The sequence below is a fragment of the Scomber japonicus genome, chromosome 7, assembly GCF_027409825.1.
Source record: "Scomber japonicus isolate fScoJap1 chromosome 7, fScoJap1.pri, whole genome shotgun sequence".
NCBI classification, from domain to species: Eukaryota; Metazoa; Chordata; class Actinopteri; order Scombriformes; family Scombridae; genus Scomber; species Scomber japonicus.
This window is the reverse complement of record NC_070584.1, coordinates 10,084,123-10,111,365: the sequence shown is the minus strand read 5'-3', so window position 1 is coordinate 10,111,365 and position 27,243 is coordinate 10,084,123. Positions and strand designations below refer to the sequence as shown.

The 27,243-nt window shown below is 41.2% G+C and overlaps 1 protein-coding gene across 1 annotated transcript; it reads right to left on the bottom strand.

The window, feature by feature from the left end:
- Positions 1–8,055: 8,055 nt before the first annotated feature.
- Positions 8,056–25,082, bottom strand: pdgfra (platelet-derived growth factor receptor, alpha polypeptide). The gene is made up of 29 exons (XM_053321796.1): positions 25,061–25,082; positions 22,758–22,833; positions 22,381–22,671; positions 21,312–21,572; positions 20,660–20,799; positions 19,547–19,709; positions 18,902–19,094; positions 18,256–18,371; positions 17,752–18,048; positions 17,392–17,658; positions 17,162–17,292; positions 16,855–17,023; positions 16,535–16,724; positions 16,246–16,361; positions 15,969–16,095; positions 15,659–15,855; positions 14,918–15,012; positions 14,394–14,526; positions 13,960–14,064; positions 13,438–13,548; positions 12,937–13,090; positions 12,073–12,233; positions 11,640–11,755; positions 10,882–11,004; positions 10,661–10,772; positions 10,452–10,551; positions 10,151–10,256; positions 9,138–9,373; positions 8,056–9,046 (listed from the first exon to the last, which is right to left on the bottom strand). The coding sequence occupies exons 2-29, from the start codon at positions 22,819–22,821 to the stop codon at positions 8,899–8,901; spliced, it is 4,422 nt and encodes a 1,473-aa protein (XP_053177771.1). The 5' UTR covers positions 22,822–22,833; positions 25,061–25,082; the 3' UTR covers positions 8,056–8,898.
- Between the last annotated feature and the right edge of the window lie 2,161 nt (positions 25,083–27,243).

The window sequence follows — 27,243 nt, the reverse complement described above, 5'->3', positions numbered from 1 at the left end:
TTCCAACGAGTCATTAAAAACTGTTTCAGATTTGTGAAACCTCTGGAGGTAGCAGAAATGCTGAGAATGCTTTTCCATTTGCAGATACTGTGTGCACCTACTGTATCAGTTTTGAGATTAATTAAACACCATAGTTCTGTATGTATGAAAATATTCTTTGAACTCAAGCAAGTTTAGGTGTTCATGTCACCTTCAATATAATAAAATATCACACTTACTGTAAAATTGATGTATTTCACCATAGAATGCATTTTCCATGTAAGACACCTGTGGATATGTGACGGCCACATTCATTCTGATGTAATACTGAAAGTGGGTGACACTGCACCATTTGTTCTCATTACAGTTGGTGTTACTTTCCATACTTGTCATTTTATAGTTTAGCCACTTTACGTAGCTTTGCTTTCATATATTACCCCTGGATGTTGTTTGTGCATTTACACCTGTGTTTATGGTTTAATCAACAACCAAAAAGCTATTTAAGTTATTATTATTTAAGTTAAAGTTTTGTTTATTGATTTAAATCCCGAATTTCTTGAGTTAGAGATTAGCTTGTGTTTCTTAGTGTACCTACTGTGCTTTCCAGAAAACAAAAGAGGATTCATCCAGTGACTTCCTGCCTTGAACTCTTGCTGACATTACCAGTGATGTCAATGTCATGTCATAATGTTGTGGATGATGTGGTTTGTTGTAAACAATGTTGACTGATACAGGTAGCATAGTTTTATGCCAGTTGGTATAAAGATAAGGGGAAGGAGACCTCCTGCAAGATATGTGGTTCTGCCTCGTAGACTGGAGGGCCTATTTAAGGGGAGAATTGTTTTTAAGAGAGGACAAAAATGAGAGCATGAAAGTGTATCTGTGTGCATATGATCATACCTCAATTTGAGTTATTCTCAGTTAAGCCAGTTAAATTTGATTAGCTTGTATTTGTTTCATTTTTTGTTACACTGGGCAGAATAAACTATTCTAATCAAGTCTGCCTCGCTCCAGACAGGCTTGGAGAGTGATAGTCTTATTTTTGCCAAGACCATGGGTTGAGAGTGACTCCAGTTTGATTTTTTTTACCCTTTCCTGGGGAATAGATAATGTTTCAGATAAAGATGGGCCCAATTTAATTTTTGCCTGGTGTTGGATCAGTAAAGTTGCAGCAGTACAGACTCTGCCAGATCACTGCAAGATTAAAAGCGTCTCCTTTCAGATCAGTTTATGAAGGCAGCACACAACACAAATATGTGTATTTAGTGTAGCTGCAAATTTAAATATGTTTGCTTCACAACACATTTAGGAACCATGACCATTGTTTAAAAGTTTGGGAGAGAGATGCACTTGGGTGACTTCAGAGAGTTTATTTCTGTCAGTCTGGTATATGAAAGGAGTATATCTTCTCCACTCAGCCCCAGGCTCAGGGTACCAACACAGCCCACTGTCACTGATCACATGAGTGGAAGGGTGTCATCCCCAGGCCAAGGCCACAAGTCAAAAAACACATGACTACTACATTGGATCAGTAGCACGCAAGTGCACATGCATCCGCACAGACAAGCAGACACACCAGTGCAAACACACAGACCCACAGATAATACTGTAAGAGACAAAACAGTTTTTTATAATAACAAGTCCTCGTAAGTTAAAAACAAGCCATACAGATTGCTTTCTCACCTGCTTGGTTTTCCTTGTACACTAATGAAATGTAAATTATGAATTTAACCAGTCAATTGTATTAATTTCTATGGTGCTAGTCAGCAGCTGATTATTGTGAATCACTACAATGCCTGTCATTATTTCCATCCTATAATTACCAGCCTGTTGAAACAGTAGAGGAGTTTGAATATTTAGAAGCCTTTTTTGACTGCACTTTACCAGCCAGCACATAAAACATTTTTTAAAAGTATTGCAGTGCTTGTATCTGATCAGGATATTGGATTCATCGATATAAGAAATAACATTTTAGAGACTATTTATGGTATGAAATTGTTTTAACTGTTAATATGTGTACATGGTATGGGCACTTAGGGGCTAAGAACAAAAATAGACTGTCCAGAGTTACAAACATTTCCGGGAAAATTAGTGGAATGAGCAGAAATAACTGGGATGTATACAGTTAGTAAAACTCAGGAAGACACTATATGGGCAAAAGAACAATTACAAAAAGCAATAACTTCCCCATCCACACCACATCCAGAACCATGTCCGTTACTATTATCTGTACTGTTGTACTATTTATTACTGTATTTATTGTGATTGACTGTGATGTGTTTAACCAGACTGTGAAGCTGAAGACAATTTTCCACATTTGTGGACAATACTAACTTTTTTTCCTAATGATGATGATGATGATCATGGTGATGATGAATATAATAATAATAATAATAATAATAATAATAATAATAATAATAATAATAATAATAATAATTATTATTATTATTATTATTATTATTATACATTTATTATTATTATCATTATTATCATTATTATTATTACAAACACTGTTGTATCCAGGTCAAACCCACAGGAAGCAACAAGGGGCTCAGTGTTCCAGGCCCAGAGCTATAAAATATAAAAACAGGGAGGGTGTTGAGTGAAAAAATGAAATAAAAAGAAAACAATCATCACTCTGTACAGTCTTCCCAAGAGGGAGGGTTTTGGGGGTAATGGAGATACCATGGGTTTTGTGCTTTTAGATGCAGCGGTCAGCTATCATTTGTGTATTTCAATACATTTGGCTTGGGGGCAAAGAGACAACTGCTGAGAATACAGATACAGATTATTTCTCTGTGGCTCCACATAGAAAAAAACTATGTGAAACATTTTTGGTTAAAACCATTTCTGGTCAGTACCATTTTAGTATGGTCATTCAGAATTTAGGAAATACTGAAATGTGAGGCAGTCAGGGTACATAAATGTTTAAATATACTATGTGGCTAGAGTGGTGTAGGCAACAGTGGAACTGAATAGCAGGGTGTCTTGTATCTTCAGTAGTCACAGATAGTTCAAGACCAAGACCAAGTGTTTTTTCAAACCTAGACTGTCAACGACTTTCTTTTCAAATTACATCCCTGTCATGGATAATAAGCACTAAGCTGAACTCTACAGTAATTTATGTAACGATGTAATGAGTTGAACTTTAGCTTTGAGTTGTCTAATTTAGAAAACACATTTTCAAATCTGACATTTCAACTTTCAAAAAGATTTATGTTGAAGCTTTAATAACAGGTTATTCATTATGAAGCAGTGAAGGATGATTGTGGAAAACATGAAAAACAAGCTAAACTAGTGTAATTTATGTATTTGAGAAAACTTATTTTCACATGACAACTTAACAAAGCCTGTATTTTGTGATTATTAAACATAACTCTTGAATCATTTAGTAATACTAATTATTCAAGACACATTTATATTTATGTGGCATGACAGATAGGAGATTAGAACCTTTAGGAGAACTAATTCAGTATTTCAGTATTTCAGTTTTCTAAATCTTTCTTGAACTCTCGAGAACTTTCACTCTCAAGTTATGAAATGACATTGGATACCTGATTATTGAAGAAAACCTTTGTGAAAAATTGCCCATGTGCCCAAAATCTCCTTTTTATGTTTTTTCAATTGATTGTTTTGTACTGAATAGTCAAGGATTTGACAAAAAAAGTTGTCTTGGTAACATAAAAGTATAAATATAAAAGGAAGTCTTAAGTGCTGTGTGGAGTCCTGTACTGTCCCAGCCTGGAGCAGTCTCATATGATTCCTGAAAGCAATCTCTGCACAGTCATGAGTTAGCATGTTTTCTTGGCTTGCAGCAAGTTCCCAACAACAAGGCCTATGTGATTACAGCTATAAATTAGAGATTGAGATCAATGGGTTTTTGGTCATTCTACAGCACATACATTATCGTATGTAGGTGTATTTTTAAGAGGTTTGGCTACAAGTGCTGATGTAATCTGACTGCTGTTTACTTTCCTGTCCTAGTGTGACAAATCAATGACAGTATCTATTACAGAGTTGGTGTTTTAATCTGTATACGATGCCTCCCATAAACAAAAAGCCTGGGAAGCACATGCAGCCCCTCAGAGAAAAGCTTGAAATGAGACACCAGTCTTGAGGACACACGGCGGCCAAGAGACAAATCTACAGCAGATCTGTTCAAACCCTGGACTACTCCTGGACCTGATCTCCCAGAGGAGCAAGAGCATCTAGACCGCACGGATTGGCAACAAGGCGTCGGGTTTCATGAAGGAGACTGATGTTACATATCAAACAAACCAAAGAGATCACTAATCTAATTGTCTCACACTCACTCATGCAGCCAAATATATCAAAATCAGATTCCCTCTCACTCTCGCAAAGTAAAACATCATACAATCAAATTTCCCTCAATCTCCTTCATGACTTATGATCTGGCAAGGCCTCACCGAGTCTTTCCGTGTTGTTAAAAGAGATCTTTATTTGTCTTTATAAATCAAATCTAGTGTCAGTTTGTACTCAAAGCATTTAGTGGATGCGCCACGTTCCTGGATTGTCTCTTGTTTACAGCACGTGTACTATTCAGCCCGCCATTAGCAATTGAAAGAAATGAATTGTTCTTGTGGAAAGGTAGGGTCAACCAAAATCCAATCATATGATTTGTTACACGTTTCTATGTGCTAACTTGCCCGAAGGTTATTTTTTGTACTCCAGGTCTGATTGAGGGTACCCCATTTGGCCCATGTTGACAGAGACAAAAACACTGCAGGACATATACTGTCCTGACTGTCAGTGAATTAGCTTGAGAAATGAAGCAAATGCCATGAAGCGTATCAGCAGCGTACTAAATCACTTCATAAATAAACAAGTGTTGACACAGTGAATACTGTGTCTTTGTCTCAACCTCTTGTCCCCTCAGCAAGATCGTTATCTTTTTACATTATCACATTTGTTAGGTGAGGTTGTTAGGTTGATTTGCTTAGCGTTAACTGCAAGTGTGTGTGTGTGTGTGTGTGTGTGTATTTGTGGGGGTAGCGTAAGTAACAGAAGTCTCCAGAGATATCTGATCATTTGCTTCTCTACAAATTTCTACATTTTTTAACTTCTCATAAATGTGGACCTTTTTTTCAGTGTCTTTACATTCATGCCTTGTTACAATTTATTTTTTCAGTTTTCTTTGAGCTGTAGCTGGTATTTGAAAATTGAAACAAGGAAATAAATTCTCATCAGATACATTACTCTGGAATCAATTTCCATAAATGCAGGTCTAGGCAAACAGTTATTCTATGCCATATGTTCACCACAGCACTTTGCATGCATGTCTCATGTTAAGGTTCAGTGAATGGCACATTTGTTATCATTATAGGGGGGATTTTTCCTCCGCCCCACACACTACAAGGGACTTTATTTGTCTCTTGAACAAAGCTTCAGTTTTGGGCACAGCTGTCTTTTTAAAGTAAAAATAAAACGTAAAAAATAAGTTATTTGGGCTTTGGTTAATAAAAAAAAGAAGGTTCATTTCCAAAGCCCCTATTGATGAAGTTCAACTCAATTCTGACTGTGACAGTCTCTGGCAGTTACTTCACTGTATTCCACATGTGAGGGCACATGAGGGCTCAGGTACAAATGAAGACATTTTGAAAAACTGCTCCTTGCACCAGCAGTTCATACAAAACCCCAAATTAAGCTTTCAACTGTTGCTATGATAGTGCAGTTATGTTTACCAGTAGCCCCGAGCAGAGCTCTTCTGATCATCACTACTTGTCCATCCAGTAAAAGCTCCTCTGCACGCTCTCTTGAAGTTGCAGCTGCGGTTTGGAGTTGATATTGACCCTGCTTTGTACTAGCACAGATCTGCCTTAAGGGTTCAACAGTTTGAGCAAACAGGAGAAAAAAGAAAGAAAACCTGTAAAACAAGACTGAATTAGTATGACAAATATGGGATAACGTTGTAGAACCTTTCTTATCTGTGGATAATGATATGCAGTAAGCCTATATGTAGAGGTGGAAATACGTAGCATTGGACAATGCACTCAATATATGAATATTAGTCTCAGCGTGATGCCATATATTGCTTTGTGATTCTTGTTAACAGTCATTATTTTGTATGGTTTTGTGGATAACATTACCTCATGAGTAGGTGATAAAAAAATAATTGCAGGTATCCAGCTGTGGCCTTAAGTCATATAAAGCTACACCTTCCTCACCACACCGCCTCCACCACAAACACACACACACACACACACACACACACACACACATACACACACACACACACACACACACTCTTTCCAGGTTGTTATGGTCAGCTTTGTAAGGGTGTGTCTGGGCTCTGAAGGCCCACCCACATCTGCAGGCTCACATCACTACCTCATGTTGACCTTCCTCTTCAACCTCTTTATCTCCCAGCCTGAAGGGACAAAGCTATTATCTAGATAAGACCTCCCTCTAGTGGACTTAAATGGTAAACTCACTGTTAGTGTCAGCAAATACAGCAAAGCCTTTTTGGGATTTTCAGATGATTAAAGCACCCAAAAATAATGTGAAACTTCAACCACATTATCAACCACCAAAGCACTGGCACTGAGAAAACTGGGCAGTATATATTATGACTTAATAGGTTATACTTTCTGCTTCTGTCTGTTGGCAAACTAGTTGGCAGCTTCACAGATGCATTATTGCCCTCCACTGGCAGGCCCTCAGATTACATTTGTAATAGTGGAACAGCTTACTCTACATATTGTACAATGCCAAAGAATATGAATATTTTATAGATGCTTTTTTATCATTTTATCCTTAATGTGTGCATATGTTTTGCACATGGCACTTGTGTGTATACTTATAAAAGGCTTTTCTTTCCCTAGTCTTGTGTTATTCATATTGTTGTTATTCACCAATACATTATGTTATGTCAGATATATAAAATGAGAACCATTCATCTAAGCTTTGTGGTCTCATTATTCTTGTCCAGGACTGCTGCATCTTCTATTGGATCCCATATACCAGTGGACAAAATGTGTGTAATATTTCATTTGGGACATTTTATTTTTCCTTCCAAGTGAACCTTATAAATCCTCAGAAATCTGTTTTCTTTTCTGTCACTTGTCAAATTTCTGCTTGGGTGTGCAATACTTTAAAATCATAGAGAGCGAGAGGACATAGCATTTTTTAACATTATAAATCATTTATTGAAATATAAATCATCTGAATGTACATGGTGTAAAATAATGAAACGTAGCAGTAAATCATCATATTGGGTGATTACCTATTATTACAGATACTGTACCGTCAACAACACATCACTCATCTCTGCGGCACATCCACAACATTCACATCCACGCTGCTTTAAACAGGGAGTCATCTAAAGCCAAATGCGGGCTAACTACTCTGCAAACGTCCAAAACAAAACTGGGACAAAAGGAAAGTGCAACAATTGATTGCAGATTATATCACAGTCAACAGAAAAGAGTCAGAGGCAGTGGTACAGCTGGTACAGTAGCTAGAAGATAACAGAGGATTACACATAATTGATGTATGACATCAGATCAACACGAATCTCTAGTCCTATATCTAGTGTCTTAGTATAACTAGAACCTGCTAATAGACGTGAGGACAATAGATAAAAATATGAGACTGGAGGACATAACCTGCTAGTAAAGCACAGCCATTGGATATAATTAAGTTGGGGGTTTTTTTGGCCATAATTTCATGTTTACTGACAACATGATGAACTGTGTTTCACTGTGATCCTTTTTATTTTATGCTTCCAATTTTTTGTAGTGGGTACATGATTAATACCACCTGTCACTTATTTAAAAACATGAGCAAATATAAATATTTCTCATGCAATGTTCTAATCCACAACTATTGTCAAAAACTGTATTCTGTCCATTATGATTTCCATGTCATTCCAAGTTCTTACAGTTCATCAAAAGCATTGGTTTCACTGGGGGTGGATATGTGCTTATATAAAATACATGAGTGTTATCCCATTTATTCTCTCTTATAAAACAACTCTGGAGCTATTTACATTACAATCACACTTCGTCTTTTTTTTTTCAAAACCCATATGACAAATACGATTGAAGTTTAATCTGGAGTGACTTCAGAGAACATTATGTTGTATTTGGGCAAAAAGTGAGACACTGCTTGCGACTCAAAAGCTCAATTCTCGTCACCATTCAACAGCTATGGTGACTATCTACTTGGTATTCACAAAAAATACATGTTACATAATGACAAAGTAAAAAAATAAACTGCACTTATTTAGCCATTGAAAACATTAAATGGTCATAAACAAAACAAAAATGCACGTAGTCCAGATTTTGTGCTTTTAAATCCGAGTATTGCTACTGATTGTGCCAGCATCAGGTGCTTCTCTTGCAGCAGGTGAGGTGAGTTGACCTGCCAATGCTGTTGCTAGTATTGGACTCATCTAGTTTAAATAGTGCATCTGTAGTGGTTAAATATGGCTGATTGACATCCTGTGTTGTACATTTAGAGCTGTTGATAGATCTTCCCTTCTTGCTTATATTGCTGTTAAAAAGAATGCCCGATAAAATAAAGCTCTGCAAATTAAAAAGACAATCTTTTTTTTAATCTGTTCTCAGTTACATTTGTCACTACATAGGTTCGATACTTGGGCTCAGTGGCTCTTTGAGTCCTTGAGGTCTTGCTTTCGTCACTGCTCACTCACTCCTCCAGCCCAATAGGGGGCAGTGTCCAGGGAGAAGAAAGGGGCATACCGTACTTTCACCACAGACTCATCCAGACAGTGAAGTGGTTTTGTTCTGTACTCTGAAAGGGCGGTCCAGGAGGAGTACTGATGGGGCTAGAGGGTAGACAACAAAGTCTTTGGTTGATTTACAGGTCTTTCTCTAGTTTCCCCACGTCCTCTCATTCCTCTTCCTTGCTGCTTTCGCTCTACAGGCTGGGCAGGGGTCACAGGAAGCTGTCCTCCACGAGGTCACTACAGTCCAGACACATCTCATCCAGGAGTGTGATGTCCTCCAGAGTCTCACCCTCACGCTTTGCAAAAGTGGAGCTGCTGGAGCCTGTCTCAATGGCGCTCTCCTCGGACGTCTGAGAGCTGCAGGGAACACAAATGACATAGGTTAGCTCCATCTTTTGCACAATATAGAAAGTATAGTAGAGATACATGTTAGCTTCATTTGCATTACCTGTGTCTGTTCCTTTTTCCATATTCATCATCAGATATAGGGTCCAGGTCAGGGAGGGGAATGATGTAGCCGCTGTCAGAGCTGAGCCGCTGCTCATCAAATCCGCTTTCCCTGTCCTTCAGCTTGCCCTGGTTCTTGTAGGTGATGCCAATGTAGGCGTCGTCATTTTCCAGGCACACCCGAGTCACGGCGGGGTGGTCACTTTTCAGGAACTCGTGGTTGACTTTCTCGTAATGCTGCACAAGAGAGGAAAATTAGAGAATTAGATGTTGCGGGAACACAAAAGATGTTAATCTTTTCTGCACAGAAGCAATGATGATATAACACAGTGTACAAGCGTAAGCTTAATGTGCAAAGTCATATTGAGCCACAGGAGAACTGTGGTACAAGTACGTGTGATCACTGGTTGTGCTGCCAGCTGGATGGTGTGATCCAAGCTGAAAATCACACGTCGCATCCAAGCCTGAGGTGCTAAAACAAGAGTTGGTTTCTCCACTGGCCCCAGCCGTTAAATCTCTGAACGAGGCAGAGGTAAAGCTGTTTTGATGTGCCATGTGTGGTGTGGAGTTTAATGGGGTAATTAAGGGTGGGTGTTGGATGCGAGAACTGGTGCTGCGTCATTACCCAGACTGAGGCCAGCCACTCTGACATCCAGCTGCTGCATTTTGCACTCTAATCACTTGTAGGTTTCTGTTTTACAGAAACACAGAGAGCTCCAAGCCCACAGAAACTCTCCAAATCCACTCACAGAGGAAGTGGAAGGGGTTTTAAATGAACGGCCTGCTACTTTTAAAAGTATATTTAAATTATTTTCAACCTGCACTTTGCTGTGCAACATCATTAAAAGTGTGAGACGATGATGTCTAAAAAAAGCCAACGTGTAATGTAAAGAAAAAGAGGAACAGAATGTGCAGGTCCAACTGCAAGGTCAAGAATGAAAGGTGGTAAATTAGAAACCAGGTGTTAAGAATCCATAGAGGTCTGACGATGTGAGAGGTCACGAGGAGACTCACCCTCTTGTAGCTGGAGGGCAGCAACGAAGCTACAGTATCACTCAGACCCAGGAAACAAGGCCTCTTCTCTGGCTCACTGTTCCAGCACTTCATCATCATCTCATACCTGCAAAACCAAAAGCAGGCCATGTTAAATAAGAGAACAGTACGAACTGTCCTGTAACTTGTAATTTTGCCATGACTCCTGTCAGCTGCTGTAGATCATACTTCTGAAACAAAATGTTCCCAGTTTAAAGACCAACACATTCCTCATCTGACTGGGTGCAAATGGAAGCTTTATGTTGTGCAAATGATCACTTACACGTCATGAGGTGCATGTTCTGGTTTGGACATCCTATATCCACTTTTGATCTTGTTGTAAAAGCTTGAGTCCACAACCATCCCGGGGTATGGGGTACCACCTTAAGAAAACAGCAGATTCTCATTAGTCTTCAGTTTAGGTGACATTTACATATATTGATACTGAAATCAGCTTTTTATTTCCTGTAAAAGACATTTGAAGTAGCTCACCTAAGGAGAATATCTCCCAGAGAAGGATGCCGTAGGACCAAACATCACTGAGAGTGGTGTACAAGTTGTCAAAAATACTCTCTGGTGCCATCCACTTCACTGGCAGGAAAGTCTGTGATCACAGAGAACATTTCAATCACATTTGTATACCTCTTGTGAAAAAGCATAACAAAATTATTTTTTAAGCATGAAATGATAGTCATGTATTAAGAGAGACTTACGCTCCCTTTGGAGACATAATTGTTGTCATGCATGATGTCTCTTGCCAGTCCAAAGTCACAGATCTTCACTATCTTGCCTTGAGAGAGGAGGACATTCCTGGCTGCAAGGTCCCTGTGCACACACTGCAGAAACACACAAGGACAGAGTGGAGAAGTGATTAGCAGCGAATTGCATCATACACACCAGTTTTCACTCCCAATTCAACACATCTCTGTCTCTTCCATCAACATTTCGCTCCCACAGCTACCGAATGCATCTATTTCTGCGTCTATTTCATTTCAGGCGGGTTTATTTTTAATACCGTTTCATATTGCTTTATAAAGCTTGGCCCTTGTGTAAACATGCCAGTTGGAGGGATAGCAGTGACCACTGGATATTTAGGGATAATAACTATGAAGCTGAATGAATAGCTTCTGGCTGCAGTGTGTCCCTGCCTGGTAATTCTAGCCTGGCTGTGCTGCTACTATATTCAGCCACTGGCCTCTCTCCTGAGTGGGCTCAGCCTTCTCGGGACTGCTTATCACAGAACCGCTGATTTCCTCAGTCCCCTTGGCTGGCACAGCTGTCATCATATAGGATACACGTATAAATCCACAACCTGCCATCAGTGCAGTGGGAGTCAGGAGGAATGCGAGGCTGCAGGACCTACAGTGTATGGTATGCAAGACACTCTGTGCTGGCAGTTGCCAGCAAAACAGTGCAAACTAAGGGGATAAAATCCATTCAGTGTCCCTCTGGGGACTTCACTGTAACTCACATTTTTGGAAGCCAGAAACTCCATGCCTTTGGCCACCTGGTAGGTAAAGCTGAGCAGGTCGGTGGTGGTGAGGCCCTCATTTTTTTCGTCTGACAGCAGGTTGTCCATCTCGCCCTCTGGTTTAGAAAACACACACACATACAGAAAACACCATGAAGCGGTCCACCAGTGTATGTTCATCATGTATTGTAAATATAGTACTGGCTCCTCAAACCTGGCTTTTACTAATGGCAGGGCAGAGACCGGGCATTATTATGTGTGTGCTACAATTATCCTCTCCATGTAATTACAGGGCTGTACCAGTCCTAAATTCTGACAAGGGTGTACCCCTCCACCAGCTCTGACTCAAACACTAAAGCCAAGCGAGTATACATCAACAACTCAGGGACGAGAGTAAAAGGGAGGAAAGAAAGAAGAAACTGCATGTGCTTACCATTGGAGTCTTTTTGAGAAGGTGGGTGGTCGTAGTTAGACATTTGGATGTCTGTGTACTTGGAGGCATTGTTCATCTCAAGCATGGGGACATATTGAGTGTTATCAGCCTGCTTCATGTCCATGTAGTCTCCTTTGCTCTCGAAGGACAGGATCACATAACTGTGTGCATAGACAAGGGAGATGCAGAGGAGGAATGCTGTTAGTGATGAGGCGAGGACAGGTCGTGCTGTTCTACACTGTGGGAATATTGAGTGCACAGAGCCATATAAGAACCAACGCATTATGTTGTATGCATCTATATGTATTATATTTTATTCACTCCTCTATTGTGTGTACGTGGAAGTGGTGTGTCACTCCTCTTGGCTGGGTTAGAGGAAGATGTGGTTGAGGCTAACATGGAAGCCAGGACTAAATCATGTTATGGTCAATTCGAGGTGTGGTCAGTGTGAGTCATCCATCAACACAGATGAGCCTCAGACATAGAGAGAGAGAGAGAGAGAGAGAGAGAGAGAGAGAGAGAGAGAGATGCTTTTTCACCATACATGTCTGGGCAGAAAGAATTAACAGGTACCTCCAATGCAATTAAATTAGGGTGAAAGCTGAGACCACTTCTGACTGTGATCTGATTAGCTGAAGACGCCAGACAATCTCCTCAACCATGGAGAAAATGGCGATAGAGTTACTGATAATGAGCAGGGGAGAATGTGTGTGTGTGTGAGAGGGAATTGTGCAAAGTGTTGTATCAATGGCTGGAATATTTGGTCTGAATTACAAAAAAACTTTAATAAATTTAAATTAAATTCAGAGACTAAGTGCATGTGTTGATGCGTGCAAGCTTAGAAGCATATATAGTATGTTGTACCTCCTGCTGCTCTCATCTGCAGGGTTGATCCCAAAGATATCCAGCTCTTTTTTTGTTTTTTCTGGGTTCAGGCTGAGGAAGTTTTCCCTGTTCTTGTGCAGGTAGTTAACCAGGTCTCCGTAGAAGCAGTACTCAGTGATAATGTAGATAGGGCCTGGGAACAACACAGCAGATAAAGTCATGCATCGGCGTCAGTCTGCAGGCTAATCTTATCAGAGGCTCATAAAGGCTAAAAGCACAGTCAAGAGGGCAAGCTTCTACTTTCCCATAAAAAGCCTATTAAAATACCACACCCACTAAATGCTGGGACAGGGCTGTCAATCTTTATTTCTTGCTGTTAGAGCTGTAAATTATATAAGTGCCATTTCTGGCAGTGTGAATGTGGGTGTTTTTGTGTGTTTCTTTGTAACACAAGGGAGAGACAACAAAGGTTAACCTTCATTATACTGTACATGTTTTTTGTCTTTGTATCTTCAAAATGTGTTTAAATATATTATTTACCTGACTTGGTGCACGCTCCCAGCAGGTTGACAATATTGAGGTGCGGTCCAAGATGAGTCATGATCTTCAGTTCTGACATCAGGGCCTGTTTCTCACTGGAGCGTGCTGTGGCTGAAAGAAGGTACAGCAAAGAGTGATCAAACTGTCAACAACATGACCACCTTTTTTATTCCAATTCTATAATTAGTTGCAGCATTGTATCTAAAACGGCCTTTTTTATTTATCCCTTAGATTATTCAGTATCTTGCTTTCCATCTTTTTCCACTTCATTGCCATTGCCTGCATAGGTTCTGCACCAGTTATATCTAAAAAGCTGGCAGATGAGATGTTACTACACCTACACATAACATTATGGGGCACTGATGATTTACAATTGCAATGTTTCATAGGCTTACAAATCTATGTTACAGATGAGTTGCAGTAGTCACCAAGCAGTCGTTACAACTAGTGAGTTGGGTACTATAAAAGAAATATATAACTGCAAATAACATAGTTTGAGTGTCTTTGTTCAGTTAAACTCACGTTTCAGCATTTTCACTGCCACCTTCATGACAGGTTGGGAACGGCTGAGTCCATACGCGGTGCCCTCTACAACTTTACCAAAGGCTCCAGAACCCAGGATACGACCTGACAAACACACAACATAGAAGATATAAGATCACTTATCAAGCAAGAGAAACAAAGGACCTTGCAAACACATCCATACACTTTGGATGCCTCTGCTCTCCCATCTGTGACTCCTTCACTGGCTGAATTTTCCCTTGATCACTGAGTCGAACCAAACCCTAGCCAGCAAACCCCACAGCCCAATCCAGATTAGCTTATCATAGCCTCACTTCAAAGACTGAATGAGACATCCCAACCAGAACATCAGAACATCCCTACAGAAAGATTGCAGAGCCAAAAAGCACAAGCCTACAGTGTTAGCATTTAAAAAAATCAGTCAGTCAGCTCACCAAGCACAAGTCTGTCACGGGGGAACTCCCATCTGGAATCATATGGAAGCTGCATGGGATCCACATAGATGTACTCATGGCCGTCTGGGCTCACAGACTCTATTACCCTCCAGCGGATCTCATATCTTGGTTTCTGGAAGACAGGGGCAGGAATTGTCCATGTCATTTGGTTATCAGATTGTACTTGATTGATTTTAACAGCAGTTTTCTAGTGGCTTTGCACAGTCTGACCACAAGTTTAGTTTCATTTATTGGCTTAGTACACTTTTGCTTAACTTAGAAGTATGTTATTTGCTGGAAACCCAGTTACTCTGCAGTTAAATAGACCAGCCTTTAACCAATCAGAAATGCATACCAAGCACAGTTGAAATTCAAAATACTTCAAAATGGTTGTCATAATACAATATCTTGTACTGGGAGCATTGAGTCAATGTGAATGCTGCAAAAGAGGAAAGAAGTAAGTAGAAGACTATAGATGGGAGAGTGAATATGTGGGAATGAGTGCTGAATAATGGCAGTAATACCTGTTTCCAGATAACAACCAAGACAATGAGTGAGATGATGACAATGACCAGGAGCACCAGCACAGCAGCAGCTACAGTCAGCTCTGGGTGAGGGCCTGTTCAGGATGAGAGTCAGTGGACAGACATATTAGATGGTGAGCACATTAATCACATGGATGCAACATGTGTCTGTTATAATGACAAGTGTGAAATGCTCGTGACTTGTGCCAGTAACACTAAAGTTAATTCAGTGGCATGTTGCACAAGAAATGTCCTCTGTCAGGCCCCAGAGACAGTTAAATCTATAGGGTGTCCTGATTACTGGGACCAAAAGCTATGCTGGGAAGATAACGCAGAAGTGGGGGATGGGGGAGGCACTGGCTTAAGTGGAGTGGGTGAGGGGGGTGAGGATGGTGGGTGTTAAGCTCATCTGGAAGGACCAAATGGCCAAACCTTCTCTGGCTTCCATGCATTAGCTGTCAGAATACAGAATCACTTCCTCGTGTTTAAGGCACAGCCCCTCGTTCAGCTGTCTCGCCATCATCTGACAGCTGCTCCAACACTGACAGCACTAACTCAGACACAAACACACTCACTTACAAAGCCTGCAACACTCTGAGTGTCAGAAATGGAAGGAACTTACGAGGAAACAAGGGTGGAAACAACAACATGAAATGTTGTTTCAAAGTTGGGTGAAAAGGAAAGTTACTTAGGAAGGAAACAAGAATGGATGAACTGTTGTGTTTGATCTTTTGATCTTACCGTTGGACACCAGTTTGACCTCCCTGCTGACGGTGGCCATTTCATTCCTGGTCAAACAGCGTACTGCCAGTGTGTTTTCCAGATGGCCAAACATGACCTGGCTTTCCAGGTAGTTCTCCTCGTTGATGTGTGAGTCGATTGTAACCTCCGTGGAGTTTGCAGAAAGTGGCATCCAGTAAGATGAGTCGTTGGCACAACTGATTATGCACAAACAAAGTGCAACTAAATCAATTAAAGTGCATAATGACTGCATACTGTGCTGTGAAAAATCCCAAAGCATGAACGTTGTACTAAAGAAGACTGAACTTACTGTTTGATGTTCTTGCAGACGAACCACTCCACCTCAGGAGTGGGATGCCCTCCAACAATACATACTACAGACTGGCCTGTGGCTGAGCCATGGTGGATGTCCATCAGGTCCACAATGACTGCAGGCACTGTAACAGAGTCAAACAGACAGGATTTAGCATACCAAAGTATGTGTGAGAAAAAGACAGACTGCATCTAGAGTTAACAGGCTGTAAGAGCAGTATCCAGGGACATAAAAGCAAGAATTAATAAGGGGTTTTGTTGTGTTCCTCTCTGACCTTTGACTTGCAGGTTAAAGCTGACACTGCGACTTTGGTTTCCATTCTCCACTCGCATGGTGTAGTTCCCGCTGTCCTCCTCCTTTGCACGGATAAGGGTAAGAACACTCAGGTACCTACACAAAACAACACAACCATACAAGAATGTACAATAACTACTCAGTGACAGAAGTTCATAATCGCACAAAACCCTAATTACAGGCCTGAGAGGCCAGGCTAATTTGTAGGAATGTGTCTTTGAGCTTGTTGTTAGCTCTGCTGTAATTAGTGGACCTATTGAGAGTCTCACCTGGTCTCGCTAAGCTGTTCGAGGCTGGAGGAGATCTCTGCTGTCACATAGCTGAGTGGGAGGCCGTCTTTGAGCCAAGTGACACGTGCACTGGGGAAGGAGTCGATTTCAGCCCTGAAACCCCGGACCTCATTCAGCTCTGCTGATTCATGGACATTGAACTCCGGCCGAAAGTTCATGAATTCATTTTCTGTTAGAGAAGAGGAGAGGCCGACAGATAATGAGAAAACATTCATTCATGACTACAGGAAGGAGAAGAATATATGTATCTGAATTTATTTAAAGTTATTTATTGTGAATAGGCTTAGTATTTTTTATACCATAAACTGTAACAGCAAGTTGCTTTGTCTGGCTCTCATTACTGACAACATCAGTGATGGAACAAGCATAGATGCCACTGTCTTTGGCTGAGGCCTGCGGGATTGTCAGGGTGTAAAGGATCTCCTGATCTCTCTTATTCTCGTGCACTGTCTTGATAGCACGATTAGCCTGTCAAAGAAAAAGGATACCTTGAGTTTCAAACCAGCTTGCAATGCCATGAAGTAAACTGCAGCAACTTGACCAAAACCAAACACACAATCCTTTGAAGTCATCTTTTGTGCCGAATAGGGTGACTTATGTCCTCACCAGTTTGCCAGGGTACTTCCAATGGTCTTCCAGAATTTCAGATCCCCGAGCCAGACAGTTGACTGTGATGGAATCTCCCACCAACAGGGCAGTCCTTTTGGCTGTTAGCTCAACATGCAGCGCTCCACCACCTGAGATACAGCAATTTACAAGGTCAAAACATGGAGATAACAGATCAGATTTGACTGTCACAGATATATACATGCACCTTCTGATACACAAACACACACCTGCCCACCCATGGACGATGTATTCCCCACTGTAGCGTTCCTCTCCATTTATGAGGGCCTTGCAAACGTAGGTTCCTGCAGTGAATACGCCCAGAGCGCCCCTCTTGCTGTCATAAACATTAGGCACAGGCTCCTGTCTGTCAACATTAATCAGGGTCACATTAGCACTGGGATCAGACACTCGACACTGGATCTCCATCTCCCCGCGGTCGGACAGAACATGATTGCCGAAAGGCACCGGTGATGGAACAAAGGGAACATCTGGATCTGAATGGGAGTAAAAAAAGACTTTCAGACCAGATAATAATGTAAAGTAATTTAAAAAAAATTACAATCATAAAGCTGCTGTGTACACAATACCTGGCACATAGATGTAGATGCTGCTGTCCTCGGTCTCCTCGGTGGTATTTCTAATGTAAAAGCATGTGTAGTAGCCAGTATGCATCGCAGTGGCAGTGTCGACAGTGATGGTGGTGACAAACAGGCCACTGCTGTCCTCCTGCGTTTGCTCAGGAACATCGAACGGCGTCTCCCAGGCTAGTTTTGCCTCTCCCCGACAGGTCAAGGTGAAAGCAGTGGAGAGGGGAACCACCAATTCCTCTTCGTGAGGCAGCAGCACAGGGGCTGAGGATGGTGTGAACATGACTGAGGTGGAGGCTGAAAGAAAGACATGTACAATGCTCATTTATAGATCACAAATGATCGATCGATCGATCTATCTATCTATCTATCTATCTATCTATCTATCTATCTATCTATCTATCTATCTATCTATCTATCTATCTATCTATCTATCTATCTATTTATCTATCTATCTATCTATCTATCTATCTATCTATCTATCTATCTATCTATCTATCTTACCTTTCACTTTGAGGGTGAAGGAGAACCGAGCAATGCGAGAGCCACAGACAGCTGTGATGGTATAATTCCCGTTGTCTTTCTCCAGAGGTTGCCGTAATGTCAGAATGCTTTGATACCTGCAAGAGGAAAATGAGCGAATATCTTATTATTTAAAGGAATAATTGACAAATACACTTACTTTCTTTCTCACCTAAGCTTGACCTTAGCTTAGCATAATGACTGGAAATAGGTTGAAACAGGTCGCTCTGTCTAAAGGTAACAAAGTGTGCTACTGGAGCCTCTAAAACTCATGTTATGTGTCGTTCATTTGATTTGTACAAACACCAAGTGTAAAAACAACAATTTGTGCTTTTAAGGGAGGTTATGTGCTGGACTATTTCTTGAGTGGCAGCAGTTTCCAGGCAGCCAGCAGAGATTCCAGGAAGTAACTGTCCCTAGCCAAGAGGTAGTTTGTCATATAAGTCTTAAAAATAGCAAATGAGTGTTTGCATGGAGTAAATAAAAGAGAAATAATATGTTAATTAATGAGATTTAGAAGGGCAGATAGTTGGATTTTATTCAGTTTGGACAGAAAGCAAATTTCACTTTCTGAAAGTGAAATGCCTCACCTATTAATGTAATGATGAATCACAGTCTTTAATCTTACCTATTCCCTTCAATTTGGCTAGTTTTGGTGAGGAGGTAGTAGTTCTCTGGAATGGGTTTGCCGTCCTTCAGCCATGTCACTTTGGGGGCTGGATAGGCGTTAATGAGGATGGTAAACTCTGTCTCCTCCAAAAGGCTTACAAGCTCCATTGGTTGAATCCCACTGTGGTCCAGTGCCACAAAGGAGTTCTCCTCTGAATACATAGAAAGGAAATAAGAAAAGCATTAGTACAGGATCATGAATAAAAATGGATTTAAAAGGTGGATTCAGTGATGGTGGGCAGATTAAATGTTAAAGACGACAGTGGAGCAAGGCAGGGATTGAGATAAATGAGAAGTGACAGAGAGGGTGAAATGAAAGCCTGACAAACATCTGCTGAAGCCATCCCATAAAACACAGTAGCTGATGTTGAAAGCAGAGGTGAAGCTTTACAGTCGGGTGGTAGAAAATGACTTCCACACACCACTAAAAGCACCTTGTGCACATATGAGAAACCACAATAAATTTACCTGAATGATGATGAGAATATTAAATGTGGATTAAGTGACTGTAAGTCAGCAGTGTGAGCATGAGATTCACATTATTGTGCTTCTGCTGAAAAGCCCATTGAAGGAATCCAGGAAACATTTCTGAGAGAAGACTTACCGAAGACGTTGATGGCCACCGTGCTGACTCTGACCTCTCCACTGGTTTCGTGGGTGATGGAGCACTCGTAGATGCCACTGTCCTGAGAGGTGGCATGTGGGAAACTGAGGATGTAGATGACCCGGTCAGGAAGAGTCTGTTTCATCTGAACAGCATCCAGAGCCTATAAGAACAGAAAAGCAATATGAGTTTCACCTCCTTCTCCGTGGAAAATAAGCTAAATCTTTCACTGTCTTTGTAATGAGATATTTGAACTTTTAAGTTAGTGTTTTTCCATATTACAGGTAAAACATATCGGAATCGGTTTGTCGTGCTGTTGAGGGCTAATGGTTAAAACACTTGCTATGCCACAGGAGATAAATCAGGATCACAGGGCCTTTTAAAAAGCCTGTAATTGCTAGTGAGACCAAAACCAGGAGTCAAGAGTCCTGCGTTCCTGCTCTCACCATCTCTGGAAAATGGCTTAGATGAATCCCATGCAGGAAAACAGACAACATGCTGCATAGATTAGAGCAAAACATCTGTATATAAATATAAACAAACAGAAATTGCACATGAAACTCTTTAAGCTCAAACTTCAAAGGCATTATATGTTTTGTTGGCTGTCATGTGTAGACAGCATCTGTCCTACATGTCTCAAGTTCACTAGGGTCAAAGGATTTATTGTCTTTTTAATTCTTCCCTCTTTTGAACTGCCTCTTTCCCTCCAGCCATTTGTCCTGAACTTTCTTGTCAGTGTCTCTGAGTTTCACATGGGGTTAACTGCAAGCAAGAGCAGTTTGGCTGACGTCTTCATAATGAAGACACAAAATTCAGTCGCTGCTTTTCTAACACATACTTTGTGACCACTAAGGGCCGTCCTCAGAACTATATTCCACTTGCCACTGCTAGGTTTTGGTCCAAAACCATTATTGTCTAATTTAAGGCTCGGTACTGCTGGGTAGGAAATAACATGGAAATATGACAAGGGTTTGAGGGACACAGTGCAAGAAGGACAGCAGCAAAGCCTGAGCTGAAGCAGATTATGCATTAAGCTACAGAGTAGACTGAATTGAGTTATTTAAACGAGCACAGAAAAAAAGGGGAGATGACTATCACAGTGTTGAATCTTGCCTGTTTTTTAAGGTGGACCCACTGCTGCTGAAAGCCCAGTCCAGCAGGAGCGGTGCAGGTGATGTTGAAAGGCTGCCCCGCTCTCACTGTCTCCTCGCTGGCTTTTACATCAACATCGAAGTCCTCCACCTCTGCTGAGACTAGAGGGACCACCAGAGAGCAGATATCAGCACCGTCATTTCACAGGTCCCAAGATAATGACAGCTTGATTACCATGAACTCATTTATCACTGAGTGGCAGCTTAGTAGGTCACCATTACTCACACATACACACACACACACACTCATACACACACACGCGTGCACACACACACACACACATGTAGACTGAAAACAGGCGTGTCAAATCCCCCCATCCCCCCACCTCCCGGTGATAATGACATAATGTCATGGCTCTCATGCAGTGAGATCACCCTGCAGCCCTCTCATGGTAAACAGACTTGGGGAGTGTTTCCAGCTGTGCAGTATTTATTTTCCTCATCCTATCACTTTAGTGCTTTTTTGAAAAGAAAAGCACAACAATAGCTTGACTCTTACTTCTAATTTCACTTCATCCCCAGTGATTCAGTAACAACGCACCCATGGAGTTTAAGACAATATCACACTAAATCTAGAAAATATCCTCACTACATGCATGTTTGTCTGAACTTACCATTGTCCTCTACAGTGTAAATAACACTTGTGACTGTCTGGCCGTTCACAATAGTTTCACACTGGTACTGCCCAGGGGAGAGGCTTTGGAAGAAGCCCATCTTGTTGTCGTAGAAGGCAGGTATCTCCCGTCCACTCGGGACACTCCTCAGGATGACGTGAGAGTGGGGGTCAGACACACGGCAGGAGATGGGGACTCCAGTGTTGTCCATGGGGACAACCAAGTTTTCAGGGAACTCAGGAACAAATGGAGCCTGGGGATCTAGGTGTGCAAGCAGATAAATGAGGTTACACTATGTCATGGCAGTTGGTTTGATTGAAAAGTGAGCTCCTTTTTAGAGTTATTTTTATATGTATACTTAAGGGATAGGATAAAAAAATGTTCAAGTTTGCCTTAAAACAGCAATCAGAGGCCTGGATGAACATTTAAACAGGTTTTGCTTGCTGTAATCATTCCTCCTGTTCATACTGATCATTAGAAGATCCCTTCACGTACACTGACAATGTTTTGATGGAGAACAAAATACACAGTCCTCGTTTTGAGAAAAGAGAAAAGAAAAGTTTGTCTGAATATTATATGAGGCAGCCATCTGAATTAGTAAAATAAAGTGGATATCTTCCACAGTTACAGACGTTTTTGGAGAAACATTGTCTCAGTGGACAGTGTTCAGCTGCAGTGAAAGGATTGAAACAAAAAGAGAGACATTGGTAAAAAGACAGAAACTCTGAAAGATATTGACTCATTTGGACAGCTGAAGTCTAATATTAGCATCAAATACAAAAAAATCAGGAATTTGCGGATTTTGTCTCCTATCACTGACTGAAAATACATTATGAAGTGATCATTTAATGGTCAGTGTGAACAGGAGGAACGATAACAGCAAGAAAAAAAATGTGTCAATGTTCCTTTAGGCACCTGACTGCTGTTTTATGACTTTAAAAAAGTGTGAATCTACCCTTTTATTCTGTTAATACTACACATTTCGTCTTTGTCTAAATGACCATTTTTACTGCACAGTCCTTTAATTTCTCATACAAAGTGAGAATGAAAAAACAAACAGAAATCTCACCTGGAACAAAGACATATATCCCAGCTTCATTCTCGTCTTCCGAGTCAACCTCCACATCACCCTCCTGGGTTTCAAACGTGCACATATAATAGCCGGTGTTTTCAACAGTTGCATTGTCAATAAAGAGCGTCGCCGTGTAGTATCCTGGATAAACTAAGACGTTTTTGGGCAGGGGTTCCTGCCAAACCACATTTCTTTTACCGGTGCAGCTTATGTTGAACAAGGAGTTTGGCTTCAGGATGAACTCGTCTTCATTGGAAATAATCTTTGGTGGTGACAGTCCGCAGGTAACTGCAAGACAGTTTTAACATTAGTGAGCCTGCAGAAAAAGAAGTTAAAACATCAATATTATGCATTCTGCTTTGCTGTACACTTACCTGTAACCAACACCAACAATATAACCCCAAAGACGACATACATCCTCACCCCATCCATGATCATGGATGTTCTGGCCTATAAAGATAAAAAAGTGAGTTATTTAATCAGCAAGTAAGGTAAACACCTTTTGGCCCTTTCTGATTAGATATCACTGTCTGCACATTTTATCCAATTTGATAACATTACTATTTAATCAATAAATCCATGGCTTATTGATTTCTTAATGTCCTGTCAAGCTCGGCACATTGACACGCTGACACTAGTAACCACGCTGTAGCCTTATAATCCTATAAAGACCCAATGAGTGATCTTTGGAATTTAACAGCAATGTGATGGCTTTTGGTTTCCCGCATCACCTCAGTACTGAAACTATGTCATGTAAAATTTATCGCAGGATGACACGACTTGCTGTTTGCGGGTCATGCGTCAGGCTGCTCTTTGCTCAGCGTTTTGGTGAATCCACAGGATGGAGAGGAGGATTCAGGGAGCTCCAAATATGAGACATGAGAAATGTCGGTAGAGGGCGACACAGTCCACATATTGAAGGCTCTAATGTTCCCTCGGATCTTCTCCCGCTTTCTCAACCGCTTTTCCAAAGTTTCGCCTAATTGAAGAAATGTTCCACTTTTCACCGTTTTGACTCACTGAACTGGGATTGTAAGCCTTGTCACGATTGAAAAGGTACAGTTAGATATAGTGGATACAGTTTTTGAGTTTAATTAAATTCTTGTATTGCCTGGCCAATTAATTTTAACCAAATGTCTACATGATGACTAATTAAGACATTCTGTAGTTTGGACAGACTGCTGTCATGTTTAGTATTGTCGTGGAGCTCTTCAGTGAACATTCCTCTGATATGCCTGTCTGCCTATCTGCCTATCTGTCTGTCTGTAGCAGGGTTCCATTTTTTATCAGGGGCCACACAATTTAAGCTCACGGAACGAAAAAAATCTTCGTTTTCTTAGGAGGCTGCACATTTACTTTTGAAAAGCAACTCCCGACTATAGGAATTATTTAACTCAAATGGTCTATAGAAAGTGTCTCCAAACAATAAAGCTTTTGGCCCTCACAAAGCTTCCTGCGGCTGTCCGCTCTATACTCATCCGAAACGGTCTAAATTATCCATGGGCAACCTAACTATATAATTAGTGGACTCACTCCGCACAAAAGTACATATTGGCGTGGGAATCAGATGACAAAATTGCCAATCAACTTTGACGTGTTTGTGCACACGCCTTGTCTCGAACAATTTCAATGAGGGTTTTTAGCCTTGGCTTGGCGACGATCCTGCAGCCACTATACGTAAATCTTAACTCCACCGTAGCAAACTGCTCGCACGTCCTGCTCTTTTTTTTACCCCCCCTGCTCTCACAAAGCCAGTCAACAAATGTGCCAGATAGCAAATGCATCGCTCCGCTGGGCAGGATCCATTTGAGCAACAGCTGATAATGGCTTGTCTCAACTTTCTGACTCCCACGGATGGTTAAATGGTTCAGTTCAATTTCCATGGAAATTATTGTGAGGAGACAGTCGTCCAATACGCATCAGTGCACTTTAAAACAAGTTTTGAATAATTTATTTTGCTTAATATTTGAGAAATTCTCTCTACAGACAGTATTCCTATGCAATATCCTTTGGTGACACAGCAGGGTTGGTGGTTAATGAAGAATGCGTCGTGGCTCCAAAACACACTCAGCCCCTCTTCACTTGAATCCATTCAGTTGCAGCTCTGAAGATTCATTCCTGTCCCTCCGGTGCCGATTTTCCATTTTAATTCCACACATTCCACGACCAGACGAGAAAACAATGTGATGTACAATTTCCAATGTGTTTCCCATTAAATGCCAGGCGGTATCCCACAATGCTGCCTTCAGTCTTCGAGGTGACACCTCCAGCTGTGAGGCCGAAATCGAGCGCTTTTATCCAGCCGAGTCAGGGACGTCTCCCCGCACTGCGTCCAGGGGTGAGACCATATGGTGCACGGAGGAACAGAAATCTTAATCTAAAAAAAAAACCCAATGCATTGCCTAATGCAGAAGTTGCATACAACTTGCAGGGAAGCGGAGCATTCAGGTATAAGTGAATAAAAGTTTTAAAGAAATGTTTACAAAATTCCGTGTAAAATGAGAATAGGCAATGTAACAATGAGATTAATTAATTAAGTCTGCAATTAAACTCCTATTAGACCTACAGGACATACTCCCTGCGTTTCAATCGAGTAAAAAAAACACCCAAAACTTTTAGAATACCTCAGAAAAACTAGATTCAATCATCTTTTGGATCCCAACAACCTTTCAATTACCTTTAGTAATCCCCTCTTTATATTCCTTTCGTGTAAGTATATCCACAGTGAATTGGTCCCTCCAAAAGGCGCAGTAAGGGTCCTTTACAGCGGCAATAATCCTCAGAGATCCTGCGCTGTGAGAGCATATGTGCGACCCTCTGTCTGCATCCACGACCGCCCTCACAACTGCGCTGCAGCTACAGCGACCTGTAACTGATTCAATGTTACAGTCCACCCTCCTCCCCTCCACCCCCGTCCAAAAAAAAGTAATCATCTGGCTCAAAGTAAATAACTCTCAGGAAATGACACCCCCCTCTCCTCCCCTCTAGAGTTGGACCCCTTCTCAAAGTTCGAGTCTTTTCGGGGGAAATTTAGACGAATGTCTCTTTCGAAATTAAACGAAGGAATGACATTTTTACTCTGTTTTATTTGGATGCGAGAACTTTTGGAAGACAAAAGTAGGTCTAATGGGTATTTTAGCTCTTATTTTTGCTTCTGCTGCACAAATGTTCATGTTTTGTAGCTGGGATTGTTAGCGATTCTCCTCAACAAGCGTTTTTTTTAGTATATTACAATAAATAAAATGCATGTGTGTTTACTTGCATGATGCATGGCAGCAGTGAATATATACACTTCACCAATCACTAACTGGGAACAGTGGAGCGCTGAAAACTCATAGAGGGCGCTCCAACACCATCATATCACAAACCACATCTCTCTCTCTCTCTCTCTCTCTCTCTCTCTCTCTCTCTCTCTCTCTCACACACACACACACACGCACACACACACACACACACACACACACACACACACACACACACACACACACACACACACACACACACACACCTCCCTTAACTTTCAGAGTACTTTTCTGCACCATAGTAAACGAACAGGACCCCTGTTTACTGGCACACATGCGTCAGCTGCATACCGAGTCCTGACATCATTTGCACCCCAGCTCCCCTCCGTACCCCGAGGCTCTCCTAACGGGAAAGAATAGAATAATGGGCCCCTATGAATCACCTATCTCTGGGCACAGAAGAGGGGTATCAGACCGGTGTGTCTACAGAGCCCCGGGGCCGAGGCTCACCCCCTCCCAGCTCCAGCCGTTTGGCGCAATTACTTCCACATGTTGCCGAAAAGAACAGTATCCTTGTTCTCCAAACAAAAGGATCTCAGCTTCGGAAAGGCAAGCTTACCTCAAACTGGTTGAGATTCTCACATTTGAGGGATTTTCTGCGAATAATGTCCCCCCTTTCCCCCAGTGTATTAGGTACATTGGTTTCTTAAATTGGTTTTATATCATCTGGAAAGTTCACTTTATTTTTATTTTGAACACAGTCACACTCAACATTACATAAGGGAACTTGTTATTACTCGTCTATGAGCTCCATAATCTTCCATTTATTGCAGATAAATATAACTGAGAGGTCGACCATGATTACAGACTCTTAACTGAAGATAGAGCTGAATGGAGACATCTTTTAAGGATCTTTAACTGTCAGGATGTTTGTACTCCATCCCCTAAGGAGGGATGCTACCCTGCCAACATTATTCATCCTCTTTGTAAGTGACCTGCCCGACCTTCCTTCATCTGTCCACCAGGGGGCTTAATAAAAAATTGCAAACTGTATTAAAATAAGTTATCTACACTGTAGCTTTCGTTAAATGCGTGCAGAGAAAACATAGAATTATGATAAAAATCATTTAAATGAAAAAAAAAGGTTGAGGTGATGATTTCGACTAAGGATTTGCTTTTCCCTATTTCAAAACGTGGCAAAAATCCGAGAGTAACAACAGCCTTACATGTCTACAATCCCTAGTGCTCATGACTCTACTCTTTACACTCCAGAAGCACTTAAACATGTCCCATTGGAGCTCCACCTACTCCTGGATAATCCATTTTTGTTGTTGTCTATATTTTGTTGTTACCAAAAAATTGAACTCTGAAAAGTCATTTTCTGACTTGCAGGTCAGTGGTTGAGAGAACACAACTGGCCTAAACACATGTCGGCACTGGACACAGGAAGTCTTGTTAGTCACAGAAGTGATGAGTCCTTTGAAGATGACTCTGGTGGCCCTCGGGCGGCGGTCCCCGCTGGAGCTGTCCAGCGTGCTGAAATGTGTCTAGTCTGGCCAGTGATGCCTCTTAACCAAGTGACTCTATTTATCCATGTAATGAATCGATCGATTGCTAA

What these genes read in the sequence shown, in the direction of transcription:
- pdgfra (XM_053321796.1), bottom strand. Translation starts at nt 22,821, where the DNA reads ATGATCATGGATGGGGTGAGGATGTATGTCGTCTTTGGGGTTATATTG. An exon ending in CATCGTCCATGGGTGGGCAG is followed by an intron (nt 17,293 to 17,391) that starts GTGTGTGTTTGT and finishes GCTGTATCTCAG; the next exon opens with GTGGTGGAGCGCTGCATGTT. An exon ending in TTCTCAAAAAGACTCCAATG is followed by an intron (nt 11,756 to 12,072) that starts GTAAGCACATGC and finishes TTTCTAAACCAG; the next exon opens with AGGGCGAGATGGACAACCTG.